The 14,996-nt window shown below is 40.8% G+C and overlaps 1 protein-coding gene across 13 annotated transcripts in view; it reads left to right on the top strand.

Annotated features, from left to right (window-relative positions):
• The window catches only part of mef2cb (myocyte enhancer factor 2cb), a 75,917-nt gene extending 62,289 nt beyond the window's left edge, over nucleotides 1-13,628 (top strand). For 6 of the 13 annotated variants that reach the window (XM_042421837.1, XM_042421840.1, XM_042421832.1 and 3 more), the window contains 6 exons: nucleotides 683-872; nucleotides 1,706-1,753; nucleotides 7,123-7,295; nucleotides 8,776-8,905; nucleotides 9,324-9,459; nucleotides 9,768-13,628. In XM_042421837.1, coding sequence (XP_042277771.1) covers nucleotides 683-872; nucleotides 1,706-1,753; nucleotides 7,123-7,295; nucleotides 8,776-8,905; nucleotides 9,324-9,459; nucleotides 9,768-10,116 — 1,026 coding nt within the window. In that variant the 3' untranslated portion in view covers nucleotides 10,117-13,628. The remainder of the gene's footprint in view (nucleotides 1-682; nucleotides 873-1,705; nucleotides 1,754-7,122; nucleotides 7,296-8,775; nucleotides 8,906-9,323; nucleotides 9,460-9,767) is intronic. The other 7 variants (XM_042421842.1, XM_042421846.1, XM_042421838.1 and 4 more) reach the window with 3 other exon arrangements.
• The last annotated feature ends 1,368 nt before the right edge of the window (nucleotides 13,629-14,996 follow it).

Raw genomic sequence — 14,996 nt, 5'->3', positions numbered from 1 at the left:
AGGTGAAGACAGAGTGAATTATCTTTAGCTCTCTTAGAACAGTGGAATGCCATTGGCTTTATTCCCAGTAAACCATATTCTTCTTATTTCTTTAATGTAATAACCCAGGAATGTATTTCTGGGGATATAAATGCAGCGACCACAGCACAATTCTCCCTCAGGTCAACCTTTTTCTTTCATAATGATGAATGTCACAACATGTCAGGTCAAAACTTAACTAACTTACGGAAAGGTATGAGTAATATTCAAACTAACCTACCTGTACTGGATCAAGTTTGGACTACAAAGTGTTGCCAACCCATATATCATCTTGGGAGCAATTTGAGAGAGGACTTTTCACCACCCATTCCCCTTCACCACCCATACTTTCTTGTTTTTTAGTCTTTGCTCTAAGTTGTCTTCTGTACCATTCAGTTGTGCATGGCTCCCTACTGTTATTTGTACATTTATCCTTTCAAACTTCAGTGTCTCTGTCTTTCTTCTCAGTGTTTGACTGGTTCCGGAGGAACACTGTAGAAACACAAATAATTTAAATGAATTGTTATGTCTCTTTTGTTTACTCTGTCCATTCCTCTACACAATGGTCTTTTTTTAGTTTGTTCACTCACTGAAATCGTTAGTACCTTTAACCTAATCAAACTCACCTCGTGTCTGTCTCTCTCTTTTTCCCTCTCTTTTTCAGCAGGCCATGCCCCCATCGAACTACGACATGCCCGTGTCCATTCCCGTTAGCAACCAGAACAATCTCATTTACAGCCATCCTGGTGGTTCCCTAGGAAACCACAACCTGTTGCCACTGGCGCACCATGGTCTACAGAGAAACAGCATGTCTCCCGGAGTGACACACAGACCCCCCAGTGCAGGTAACACAGGTAGGGCCTCACATGCACTCATACACCCATGTACACACTGTTATCCTGTTTATCTTCTCAACTCTGTGTGTACCTGTCTGTCATGCTAACATGCACAGGTAATGCACACACACACACACCAAATGCCCCATTTATTTTATGGCAGCTACCCAGGCAGTGAATGAACGTAAAGTCAACATGCTCAGTATTTTGTTTAAAGTAAGTTAATGATTCAATATCACATTAAATTTGAGCGCACATTCTCGTTGATTTAGGTTGAGGTTCTACACACTGGATGTCTGGCTCTATGTATAGGCATTGAGTTGCTGATGACATAAGCAAATCAGGCCTGTTGGTTTGTTATTGTTGTCCAAAGTCCTTTTTCTGTCCCACTGGTCTGAAGGCTGCTGCCCACACCCTCACCCTGTCATTACAACTGGATGCTAGAAGCGCCAGCACAAACTAAATATGAGTTTTGGCACTCGCAGCATCCACACCAAACCGCACACGTTCTGGACCCTCCCACTCTTCCACCTCACATGGCTTAAAAATAATAATGTGTCATTTTTCTTGGACGGCAGCTACATGTATCCACTCGCAGTGTCCAGTTGCTTAGAGTGTTAAGGTTTGAGTGGGAGGCAGTATTACTTCTGGTATCAGTACACGTATGATACTGAAATGCACACTTATACACACACACACACACACACACACGCGCACAGCGGATTGTGATTAAATTGAGTTTGCTTCTGAAAGGCCAGCAAGGTAAGAGACAGGAGGCTGAGTGGATGCTATGTGGGTGTCTATCCTCTAATGGTTTTCTCTCTTTTGCACTCCTCTCTCTCATCTTTCAGGTGGCCTCATGGGTGCTGACCTCACCACTGGCGCAGGCACCAGTGCTGGTAAGAATGGCGTCCTCTTCTCGCACACAGTTGTCTGTTAACATGCACACACACATACCCCCCCCCCCTCCCCCCCTCCTCCCTCACACACACACACACACACCCACATACACATTGCACCCACTCACCCACTCTGGGCCATAAAATGCATGACTAATAGTAACCCAAACCCAAGTGGAGATTTTGTCCATGATGTGTTGATGTTAGTGGTCGTGGAGTTCATCTGGGAATGTTTGCTCAGTGCTCGGGCTGTGGCACATCCTGCCTCTGTTCAGCTATAAAATGGTAGAACAAGTGGAGAGAAAGAAATAAAATTTCACTATATAGTGAAGCAGCAGATTGACTGACAGGCAGTCAGAGGAGATAATGGACTTTTGAATGCCCAGTTAAATTTTCTCTATTACTCTGCACTATTAGCCATCCCTTTATTTCTACCACTTCTTGGATTTTGATGTAAACTCAAAATGACAACACCCATAGCTCCCATTTGGAACAACTTGTTTTGCCACACAAACTCTACACAGTAACTTCTATCATACTGTATGTCTGAAACCAAATTAATTCAGTGTTATGAGTGGCTCACCATGCCATAACGAGCCTGTGGAGAGTGGAGCAAGCAATGTTTAACGAACATGTGTAAGAAATCTATGTGTTAGCCTCTGTGTGTCAATGGGTTTGTCCTCAGGACATGTCAGGCCAAATTTTATGGCAAAGAGACTCCCTTTTAAAGGCTGAAATTTTACAGCCTGAACGTCAGTTACAGTGAAAAAATGGAGAATGGGGGGGTCAGTGGGGCACAGCTGGGCAGCCCTGTCTGGCCCCTAGGGCTTCATCATAGGGGTCAATGCCTGGTTTCTCTGTCTGGTCACTCATCACACACACAAACACGTACACACACACAACAGGACCATTTGTTGTGGCGTGTGTTTCGTCGACGGCGTGCTGCAGAGCATGCTTCAAATGTAGTCTTTGTGTCACCGTGGCGAAGGAACAGAGGCGCTCTGTGAGAGCTGCGCGTCGCTCAGCAGCAGCAAAAAACACGATGTGGAGAGAGAGTCTTGTGGAAGCTAAAAGATTCCATTCAAAGCTCTCTTAAATCTCATCTAGAGGGAGAGAGAAAGAACGAGTGGGGGGGAAACCCCAATGATGAATATCCACTGGTGGTGGAAGCATGTGTGCAAAGGAGAAACAGTGGGTTAACACAGATGGAAGTGTTCTGTGAACTTGGTCAGCCATTTTAATGATGTTCCTTCTAGTGACTCAGTGTGAGGTGGCCCAGCCACTGTGGCACCACAAAGACTGTTCTTCTTCTCCTCACTGTAAGTTTTGATAAGCAGACTGTATAAGTAGCTGTCTGGGCCCATGTATGAGTGTCTTAAGTGTCCTAGTCTAAGTAACAAAGGAGAAGCCTTATGTGTGTGTGTGTGTGTGTGTGTGTGTGTGTGTGTCTGTGGATGTGTGTTTCAGATATGCACATACACACAACACCTCCTTTTGTTTCTCAGATGTCACAGCACTGTCTGTAAAGAGAAAATGACAGCTTTTAAAGCTCTACTCATGGGACTAGTATTACCTGGGGTCCCCCTGTTGATGGATTGCAGACATTTTTTGCATCTAAATCCCATACAAATCTAAAATGTCCTCAATCTGTAAAGTTGTAATTCCATCGCTGATTACCTACCATATTTCACCAAAGACAGGTCTTTATGATAATATGAATTTAGTGTAAATTGTCATCTCAGTAAATTGGATTCTTATATATTTTTCATTTTGTATTTCTTTTTTTTATTTTCCTCTTCTGGGCTATGAAAGTTACAGTGGAAAAAAAGAGATTTAATAGCATTTTAGTGCACATTCATTGGGCTCAAGTAGCTACATGTGGTGCCTTGAGGTCATAGTTACCATGTTGGCAAGAATTTGAACAGCCTACTGTTCATGACTTTGTAACTGGACATTTTCTAATAGTTCCAACTTTAAAAGTCACATCATAAATTAGCATTTTTTTTTAAATATTGGAGCCCATGTAAGTTAAATTCAAGTTCATTTCTGAACTATTTTCTTATTCTTTATCATTGCATCGGAATAAACCCAATATTATCTCCCATTTAAAAAAAATGGAACAAGGAAGAGTCCATTTTTGTTGTTAGTTGCCTAGTAACAGTGTTTTCAGTGGCTTAAACCACTCAAAACATATCTTGTACTCTGCCTCCCATGTAGAAAATACAAACTCAAGAATTCATTTTTATTGCATCATATCTGGAGATAATCCTTTGGATTTGGCTTGTAAATCTTATTGAAACACATTTGTTTAACCTGTGCATGAGTACACTGCATGAAGCCCAGTTGAAATCACACAAGGTCCCCAGATAATTCTAGTCCAGTGCAAATAGGCCATGTTGCTGTAAGGCTGAGTCATCATGTCTCTTCTATGGAAATATTGTGGGAAGTGTGTACGTGCATGTGTATGTTCACTCATTTATATACAGTATGTGTTCAATCTGTCAACTCCTCTGCTGGTGAAGAGAGAGAGAGAGCGAGGTGAGGAACAGAACGTGAGTGAAAGAGAGAAAGAGAGCTGATGAAGGAACCTCTGGACCAAGGCCCCAGCTTGTGAAAACTTCCCACCTCCATTTGTGCAATTACATAGCTGTCATCTCTCCTCCGATCAGCACCCTGCTCACCAAAGCACAGGAATTAATGAGAAACTCCCGTCACCTCTCACCTTGATCACACACCAATTACTCCCTAAAATGACTTACTTATGGGGTACATCTTTAGGACATCTCTGGTCAAAATCACATAGCAATACAAGCTAAAAATCTTATACATACCAAGAAGTCAAGTTCAGTAGATCAAACAGTGTGTGTCTCATGTTTGGCTGCATCTCACACCAACTGTACAAGTTGTAAGCGTGAGTATGACACCTTAGTTCAGTTGGAGAATTCAGGGTTGAATACACATTTGGCCAAACCGCAACGGAAGAGTGTGTGTGTATGGGGAATAGAACGGAGCGCGCCTGTTAGACCACAACAGGACATCAGAAATTCATTCAGCAACAGTAAAATGTACATGAGTTTAACCACACCTCTCCTGTGTGTGTGTGTGTGTGTGGGTGTGTGTGTGTGAGAGGTGTGAGGGAGAGAGACAGGGAGAGAGACAGAACGAACGCTTTGGGAGGTCTTGTCAAACACATGCATCTCGAAGTGTGCTAGATCCTAACCATGGCACCTATAGAGATAGATTGCAGTCCTTTAGCTTTGACCCCAGCTGCCCCCCCGCAAACACACACCTCAAAAATAGCAAAAAGTTGTTTATCTGAATCTCAGATCAGATGTTGCTCTCTATCTGTGAGTTTTATACAGCAGCAAAACAGACTCCTGGCTGGGCTGTGTTTAATTTTGGTACTTCCTCTCAACGGTTGACGCCAGCCTGCGCCGCAGCTCGACCGTGTAAAGTAGCATAGAGGAGGAGTGGAAATTAACTCTGAATATCATGTCTCTCTCATCTAGTAGTCGAGTCAATGTGTCGCTACTGAATGCAACTGTCCTAAAATCAGGGTGATCAAGCTACAGAATAGAAAGATGTGAGTCACAGTTCTTGTTTCATTAGCTTAATTAGCTCATGATTTTACTTTTGAAGTGCTTAAGGACTGGCCTATGCCACTCATGATCATAGTCATCTAGCAGATAATTGACTGGACTGCAGCCATCTCCACAGCATGGCAATACACAGATGTCTGATTAACTGTCACCAAGATGAAGTCCATGTCATCTTGACCAAAGTGTGTATTAATGTCTCTCTGTAGCTCAGCGTCTTTTTTATTCATCTGTACAGAAACACTGATGTATTTCCTGCTGGGTTATTTACTAAAGTGTGTGTATGTGTGGTGTGTGTGTGTGTTGTATGTGTGTGTGAGGTCTCATTCATCTATCTCCACATGCACCCACTCAATCTCACAAAGGGCCAGCCATGAGAATGAGAGAGCGGGAAAACTGAAGAGGCAGCTGCCTCTTTGCTAATGTGAGATTGACACTGGAACTAAGAGGGTCCAATACAAAACACACACGTGCATCCATATGCATGGCTCACGCGTAAGCAGTCATACAGCATGTCTCATAGCGTCTCAATTTATACTGTGCTTATGTACACTCACTGGGACAGAAGAATGACGCTTATAAAAACCCATCCACATGCAAAACTGCGTACAGCAAAACATACAACACACAAAGTCTGAGTTGTTAACATAAGCTTATACATGCTCACACATCACACATGCCAGCAGAGGCACAAACACACATGCACACAGCGGCAGTCACACACACTGTTTTTCTCGTTTTCTGTCAGACGGCCTCATTTTCTCTCACCGCTAGCGGTCGTTTACTCTTCAGATTGTTCAAATTGAGCTTTTGAGACTTTTCATTTCCAAACAACAAAAACCTCGCTCTCAAATTAAACAAAGATCAGCAAGGGAAATTGCCCAGGAAGACATCTGCGACTCATTTTCCCCTGGAGTATATGATTAGGAAATTCATTTATGTCTAACGTATAATTCCTGCCTGTCTTTCAAGTGGGAACGTCCACACAGTGCCCTGTGTTCTACCCCTTGGAAGAAGGAAGGAGAAGTAAGGGGAAAAACAGCCTGTGGGATTGGATTAGAAACAAAGACTATGTTACTTGTAAGAATGCTTCACTCTCAGTTTTTAATGATGTTGCTAGGATTTCGCCCCACCGGTTTTTGAGGGAGTAATGTGTGTTGCACTTGGTCCTCCATACTTAGGGGAACGCAGATCTGGTGGCAACCCCAAGGCAGGGTCTTTGTCTGGAAGAACCACACATGTGTTTAGCTCTGATGGCCAAATGATGGGTCCCAACCTTCTGTGGTCTTGCTACCCGTAATTAGATGTTTTTACACGATTCACTGGCTGTTGCTGGGCACATGTAGCCTTAACTGACAGTGACAGAGGTGGAGGGTGAGGTCCTCTCAAGTGGATGCCTTCATTGTATGACTGCCAAACAAACAGTGGTGATCAACAAGGCAAAAACAGTCTGTCTGTTTGACTATCTGCTCCGCCAGTGTGCGCCACTTTCATGAAGCACCATTTACAAGTTTCCTCAGACTGGTGGGCTAGTAAAATTTCTACCACAGGAAATGGAGATGAGACAGAAATGCCGGAAAAGGAGCACAAGGTGTAAACTGATTCCTGTAGTTCTTAATTAGGCTACACCATCATGGATAGCAGGATTTCCAAGAATCATTAAACTTTGGAAACAGGTTTTAATAACATGGAGCAGTGTCTTTGCTTCAAAGACCATCCAACTACACACATATATTTAATCTCTTTCTCCCCAATCTTTCTTTTCTTTCGCAGGAAATGGATATGGGAACCACCGCAACTCGCCTGGTCTGCTGGTCTCTCCAGGTGGCATGAACAAAAACATGCAGGCAAAGTCTCCCCCACCCATGAACTTAGGCATGAACAACCGCAAACCTGACCTACGTGTGCTCATCCCCCCTGGCGCCAAGAATAATATGCCCTCCATCGTGAGTAATCTCTCTGTGCCATCATTCCTATATTGCCCAACCCCCTTTACTTACTATATATCTCCCTATCTATGGGCGGCCCTTTTAGTTTGTTTGCTATTGTTTATTTCCTTTCATGTCCTCTCTGCTGCTTTCATCTCTTCATATCAGACTTGGGTTGATGATGTTTTTGATGAGCTTGAATATAGGCACATGACATTTTTGTAGATTTTTCATGTGCCTTTGCAGCTTCTTAAAGCGCACCCTAGTTTAAATTTTACATTTGGCCCAAGCCTGATATACCATAGTGTTACATATATTTGTTCTGCTGTGTCTGTGTGTGTTTGTTGGCTTATAATGTAGGCTGTGACATTTCTTTCTTCTGTCTTTATGCTAAAGTGCACTAAAGTAGTAGAGTAAAAATTATTCTTAGCATCTTTTCGCATTAGTTTTGTTTCCATTGGCTCAATCCTATAGCAACTCCATCACTAGATCCGCGCTTAGCCACCACATCTATATTCTCACTCACACTCACTAATTTCAATTTATTACCCTCCCCTTTTAATGCCGTCAGTCTGAGGATGTCGATCTGCTATTGGTAAGTCAGACTGCCACTCAAATTTAGAAATGAAAGCAACCCTAAATGGGCCTTAAAAATCTGTAACTTGAGAGGTTTTCTTATCAGAAACTGGTTAGGATGGTTCTCGAGAGCATAATGTGCCTTGTAGAACTGAGAGCATTGCAGTCACCTGAGTCTAACCTCTTGATTTGCGTTCAATTTTTGGCTCCAATACCGAGATTATTACAGCCAGATACAGCGTCTTTGAGAAAAACAGTTCAGACTCTAAAGTAACTTTCACCTTTATTGTTGCTGACTGTGCTGAAGGCTCGAATGTCACCTCACATGACATTTTGTGAGGGCACATAGTGCCATCCAGTGGTGTGTCAGAGTAAAAGCAACCTGGCCTCTTTTCAGCTTCAGCCCTTGTGTATCTACTTCTCCCTTCCTTCCTTTTATCCATTCGCCTGCATATAGAGTCTTGCGACGCATACAAACAGCTCACAGCGTTTATTACTCAGAATGTAGAAATGAGGGGAAACAAAAGAGTAGACTTTGATTTTGCATCAAACCATTATTTTCTGCCAAACCCTCCCCTCTGCCACAGTAAAGTGCCTCTCCCTTCGCTACCCTGTGTTGCCGTGGAGACCGATGGTGTTACTATAGCGACAGTGGGCTCTCGGAAAGGGTGGTAAATGATAGGGTTGGCAGGGTTCAGCCGTGCCGCATGTCAAGTGATTAATTTCCCCAGAAGTTGGCATCACATTCATTTTCTCAGCATTTGTTGAATGAAAGAAAGAAATGAAAGAAAATCAAAAAGAAAAAAAAAAAAAACTTTCTTAGTTTATTGCATTTTCTGTTTGTTTTGTTTGGAGTTGATTTTACATTCTGGAGCCTCTCTCATCTCTCTCTCGCTCTCTATGTTTTACCTTTCTATCACAGAACCAGAGAATAAACAACTCCCAGTCTGCTCAGTCATTGGCCACCCCAGTGGTATCAGTAGCAACTCCCACTCTACCAGGACAAGGCATGGGTGGTTACCCATCTGCCATCTCTACTTCTTATGGTACCGGTATGTATCACAGTGTGTAGTTTGTACTCTCCATACATCAAATTCTCATGTCCATTAACACAAGTTTTATCTTTGTAATAGCCTTGACTATGTTTTAGATAATGTAATATTGTTTCAGTTACCCTGTACTATCCTCGGATAAAGTTTTTACCAGAATAACCTGAAAAAACCTGTTTTACAATTTGACTGGTTTGACGTATATGTGCTGCTTTTGAATCCTCCTTCCCATTTTTAAGTGTTATACATCAGTTCAACAGCAGAGGGTGCTATTGTCACACTCACTAACAGAATGCAGTCACGTAACCTCACAGCAGTATTTACCAGAGCTGCATTCTCTTGAAACTTTGTTTGAACTCCTCTAAACTGCCTATAATCTACATCTTTGTCTTCCTTTTTTTCCCTGTGTGTTTGTACACAGAGTATTCTCTGAATAGTGCAGACCTGTCCTCCCTGTCTGGCTTCAACAGCAGCAGCTCCCTTCACCTCGGCTCAATGAGCGGGTGGCAACAGCAACACCTTCAGAACATGCAGCATTCAGCCCTCGGCCAGCTAGGGTGAGTGCGTTAAACTTCATTTGAGGTGTTGTGTCATTGTGAAATGCATGATGTATCACATAAATCATATCACTGGAGATTTTTCTGAGATGCCACACTCAGAGTCCTTCACTGTTTACAACCTTCACTTGCAAGGTCCAGCACAAATATGACACCTCTCTGTTCTCATGTGTTTGTGTGGTTACACTGTATGTGTGTGTGTGAAAATGTGTGCTTGCATGCATGTTTCGCGTGTGTTAGACTTTAAAATCACTTTGTCTCTTGCTCTGTAACTCTGTAACCCCTTGCGTTTCCTTTCCTTCCTACAGAAATTGCTCTAGCTCTCACTTATGTCAGGGTTCAAATCTCTCCCTGCCCTCTGCTCAAAGCCTGCACATCAAGTCCGAACCTGTTTCTCCTCCTAGAGATCGCACCAGCAGCACACCGGGGGGCTACGGTGGTGGGGTACCACCTCCCCAGAACCCCTCGTCCCGCCAGGACTCGGGACGCTCCCCTGTTGATAGCCTGAGCAGTTGTAGCAGCTCCCATGAGGGCAGCGACCGTGATGAGCACAGGAATGAGTTCCACTCACCTCTGGGACTGGCCCGGCCCGCCCTGGACGAGCGCGAGAGCCCCTCCATCAAACGGGTGCGCCTCTCAGAAGGATGGGCGACATGATAGCTCTGTCCTCTCCTCGGCAGTGCCCCAAGTCGCCCTGAGCCCCCACCAACGCAGCGTTACGATGCCCCACATGTCAGCTCCCTCTTTCTCCTCACGCTCGATATCACGAGTCACTCACCGCCCGACGCATTGGCCTCTCTCCTTTTATCTCTTTAACGCTGAAGGAAAGGGACAGCCCTTTTCAAAAATCTATTTGTAATTTCTTTTTCTTTATTTTTTATTTTCTTTTTTGCTGAGTGTGTGTGTTCTATACATATTGACATTATATAAACCAGTGGGGTCTTGTAATGGGGTTTGGGAGGGTGGATGTTGGTTGGGATGGGATCAGGGGGTATTTTTGTTGGGGAACTATGCATAAATTGTATTGTGTGTGGATAAAAAGAATCACGTATGCATATATCTTTACACGTGTGTGTATGTGTACATATATGCATATCAACAAATAAACAAAAAAAATAGTCAGGTACTCTGTTTCATAAAACGTACTTACAATTTGCCTCAGCGATATATCAGTGACTAGAGATAAAAAAAGACAAAAAAAAGACAAAAAAAAAAAAAAAAACATTAACATGAGAGTGAGTGTGTCCAGTGGAAAACACCTTAGCACTTGAGTTGGACAAACAATACATGTGTACAGTGTCAGTTTCATTGCTATATACCTTCTCTGCAGTTCTCCCTTGCAAAAATGTGTGTTAACATTAGATGATGTCATGTTGCAGGTTCAACGTATTTATGTAAATAGAGGGTCAAGGGGGGAAGGGCAGGGGTCAAAAAGTTGCCAGACATTACAAGATTTATTTACTCACTAAATGAAAAGCTATTATGCAACATTTGAAGGATTGTACAGGTAAACAGGCAGACCCAATCCTAGACATGTGGAACCTTTGATGATTTTAGCGCTCGCCAAGAACGGAGCAGAGCGAGGACCACCCTTTGATCTAAGAGCTACATTAGTATAATCAAGAAAACTCTGGATCTAGTATTAACTATTCAGTATTAATAAACGAAAAAGGAAAAATAAAAAACAATTGTACGATACACTTGCTTATATTTTCATATGAAAGGAATACAATGCAAAGCATTTTTGTGGCTTTTTGTAGTTTCTATAAGCCAGAATGTGTTTTTTGATAGCTTTGCTAATAAGAGATGGATAGTTCACCCAGAGGGGAAATGACAGGGCTTTGAAGCCCTAAGCCATGAAAAACAGACTGAGATCCAATGCTTTGCTGAACTGTTTTATCTTTGTAGAGGTTTGTTTTTAAACGTGTATTTCTAATTATATATAATAATGGTAATATTAAGAATCTTTAAAAAAAAATCTGTGAAATTAACATGCTTGTGTATAGCTTTCTAATATATAAATATATATAATAATGATTTTTTTTGTTGGTTTCTTAGTGGAGTTTCTATGTGCAGTTGCACATTTTGTCTGGTTTGTTTAATTTGAGCCCTGAACAGTGCTGTTCAGGGGTGTATTTAGTCTAACCTTAAAAACCAGCTGGAAAGCAATGCCAGGGTTTATGTGACGGAGGAAAGACAGGCCTGAATGCTGAAAAAAAACAACCTGTTAGTGGAAAATGTCACAAGGCTGGAACTGGGGATGACACAGAAATAAATGTTGACACATGATGTACATGATTGTCATACTGATGTGGAAATATAGCTGAACCCACAATCCATGTCAAGATACATTTTTTTATGTATCGGATAATTCATTCTTAACCTTAATTATCTTATTCAGTATGGTTAATCTTACAAAACAGGCTTGTTTGACATTATGCTTTTTTTTGTTGTTGTTCCAATTCAAATCTTCACAATCTTGCATTCAAGATGGTGCACAAGTCCCCAACCAGTCTGTACAATTTCTCTTGAATCATTTATGTAATATAATTTTGCAAGTGTATTGTCATGAATTATCCCTGATCATTTGCAGACCTAATTTGATTCTGTGACTCCTCATGTTCCATTCTTAAAAACAAGGTTCCACATCAGTCACCATGTGTCACTGACAGTTCAGCATCAGACACACAAGGAAAAATTGATCTTGCTGGTATGGGAGAAGCACAATTGTTTATTTTAGATAAATAGCTGTTTTGATTTTCTCTTTTTTAAACAATGAAACTAGCCACATATCTCTCTGCCTCCAACTCCCGTATCTGCTGTCACTTAAGTGTTATGATATTTCTATGTGCATATTTCATGCAGGTTCACTATGTTGTTACTGTATACAGTCTGTGTAGTCAAACAGGGGCAGAGCCTCTATAACGGTGTTCTTCTCTTTTTTTAAAATTCAATACAAAAAGGCTGAGAAAAAAAAAATAAACATGATGTTTCAGGCAGCATAAGTGTGGAGAAACCAAAGCCAGTGGCATTTCTGTGTTGTAAACTCAACTTTTATTTTCACATTCATTTATGGTTTTTGCAAGCATTGAAACAAGACAATAAAAGAATTTGCTCAAATGTACAATTGGTTTCACATTTCAATTTCAGTCAGTCAAATGTAGCTTTAGAAACTAAGCTGCATTGTCAGTACCAACCACGATAGATGACCTGTTCCGTTGCTCATTTTGTCCCCCTGTGCATTGCATTGAAACAGTTACATGCAAAAAAAAACAAACAAACATATTTTGTATTTACAATGTGCTATTCACTCCGAATCAATAGAATCATTCAGGCCTGATCATGTGAAACGCATGCTTGTTGTCCACTTGATCAAATCACGTTACACACTAATTATCATGCTATTTACTCACTGATTGAAATAATGCCAACATGTCCTGATTCTTAATTAGAGTGTTGTAGTTTTGAAAATTATTTTTAACCAAAGACATGGAGCAAACTTGTCTTTATATCTTTTCTTTCTTTTTTTTTTTTTTTTTCCTTTTTGTGTTTGTTAAATTTGAAGCCATTCTTTTTCATCATCTGTTGATCAGTTGTTCTTTGTCATTATAATAATAGATTAAATGTTGGTACCTCAAAAATTGACCCAAACAGTACCTCAGCTGATGTTTTGATAAGTCACTTGCAGAGCAAAGGGGAGACCATACACCTGTACAGCCATGTGTAATAACATACCATTGCTTAAGGTCCCTACATTCACATGGGATTCTTTGTTGCTCCACCGTGTTTGTGGTTTATTTAAGTTGTATTCAAAATCTGAAAAGGAATTCAAAAAAAAAAAAAAAAAAAGAGTAATATGTTAAAATGCTTAAAAAGTCAGTCTGTAGTATCAAATGTAGCTTGTATAAACCTTAAAATGGGGGAGGTTTGGAACTAATGTTTTCTGGAACGCAAGAGCGGCTTTCAGCGGCATAAGCTGGCCTTTGTCGCCACTTGAGACTAAGATGGTATTAAATTAAATCCACATCTCTGTAACTCAAGGGACTTGATTCAGCTGTATGTAGTGAAAACGTATGGGGTTGAAATAAAAGTCTCCTCTGCTGGAGGGAAAGGCTATTTGTATTTTGCAGAGATTTCAGTAAAGTTACTGGCTTTCTTAGTTATCCTGATTGTGACTTGGTGTGATTTCATTGTGTTTGACTTGTTTCTGCATGCGTCCCAAAAAAAATGTTTCATATTATCCAGACTCAAAAATCATATCAACATGACATTCTTCCATGAAGGAGGTCAATGCATGATGCTATACAGTAGAAACATCTCTCAACAAACAATATAAATTGCATGACATTGAAATAATGACAATGGCATCATTGTTACATTTGCTGCTTTCCATTTACATTAAAAGAAATGCAGCATTTTAACATAAATATCAATACTGAAGACATTCATCTGACATTTAAACCCAAGGTTTATCTCACTTAACATTACAGTGGCAACATATCTTCCAGTGATGCTATAGAAAGTGCACATGGATCATAAATTTGAAAGGAAAACATATGATCATAAACAATGCAAACACTGTCTTTTGCTCCAACAAATCAAAGAAAATTCCCCCCCACGACATACACATAAAAAACTGTCTACAGGCCCACCCTCAGGACTTGCTATTTTTTCCCTCAATATAAGACAAGATAAGATAATATAAAACAAGCAAGAAAGGAAAGGTCATACAGTAAAACACATGAATTTATTTTCTTTTTTCCTGCAACAAGCATGTAGACTTCTTATAGAAAGAAATTGTAGAGCAGCTTTGTTATGACCAAAAGAACTGCATATTAAACTATAATGGCAGTGAATGATGACGTTTTCCTGATTTCTGAAAAAGCAATAATCAGCACCCATAGCTCCACATTTATTAGTAGATGAATGTGTAATTGCAGCACGATGCCAACACGCAAACATCGAGTAAACGCTGATCACAAAAACACATTTTACCCCAACTGGATTTTTGAGCGTCTCTTTTCAGGCCTTTGTGTTTCTCTTCCTCAATGTGCGCTTCTTTTAGCATGGGTCGCTTTTCTCCACCTAAAATTCATGAAGTATTTCTTCTGAAATTATCTCTTACCACATAGCATATATAGCATTTAAAGCTATATATATATTTATATATATGAAAGAGAGCAAACAAAAATGTATATCCCAACCAAAAAAACGTCCATTGTGTTGAATTCGATAGAGAGCTTTCAGGACTTATTCGGTTTCCATTAAGAAAATCCCTATAGCAACTCCTGTACTATAAAATATCCCTCTTTGATTTTGATTGGATTATTGTTTCTTTTTTTTTCGTTAGGCTTTAGGCTATATAATACAATTTTGAAAGAGCAGGCTCAGTAAAAGGTGCTTTTCTCCTGACAGGCTGACTCCTCAGAGAACAAACCGAGTTTGAAGTGAAGTGAAGGCGAGTTAATATGGTAAATCATTTCAGTTTCGGGACCCATATTTTAAAAAAAAATTCGGGTAGGCCTATGTCGTCTTTC

Source organism: Thunnus maccoyii, chromosome 9 (assembly GCF_910596095.1).
Source record: "Thunnus maccoyii chromosome 9, fThuMac1.1, whole genome shotgun sequence".
NCBI lineage: Eukaryota > Metazoa > Chordata > Actinopteri > Scombriformes > Scombridae > Thunnus > Thunnus maccoyii.
The sequence above is the reverse complement of the archived record's forward strand: the minus strand, read 5'-3'. Positions and strand labels throughout refer to the sequence as shown.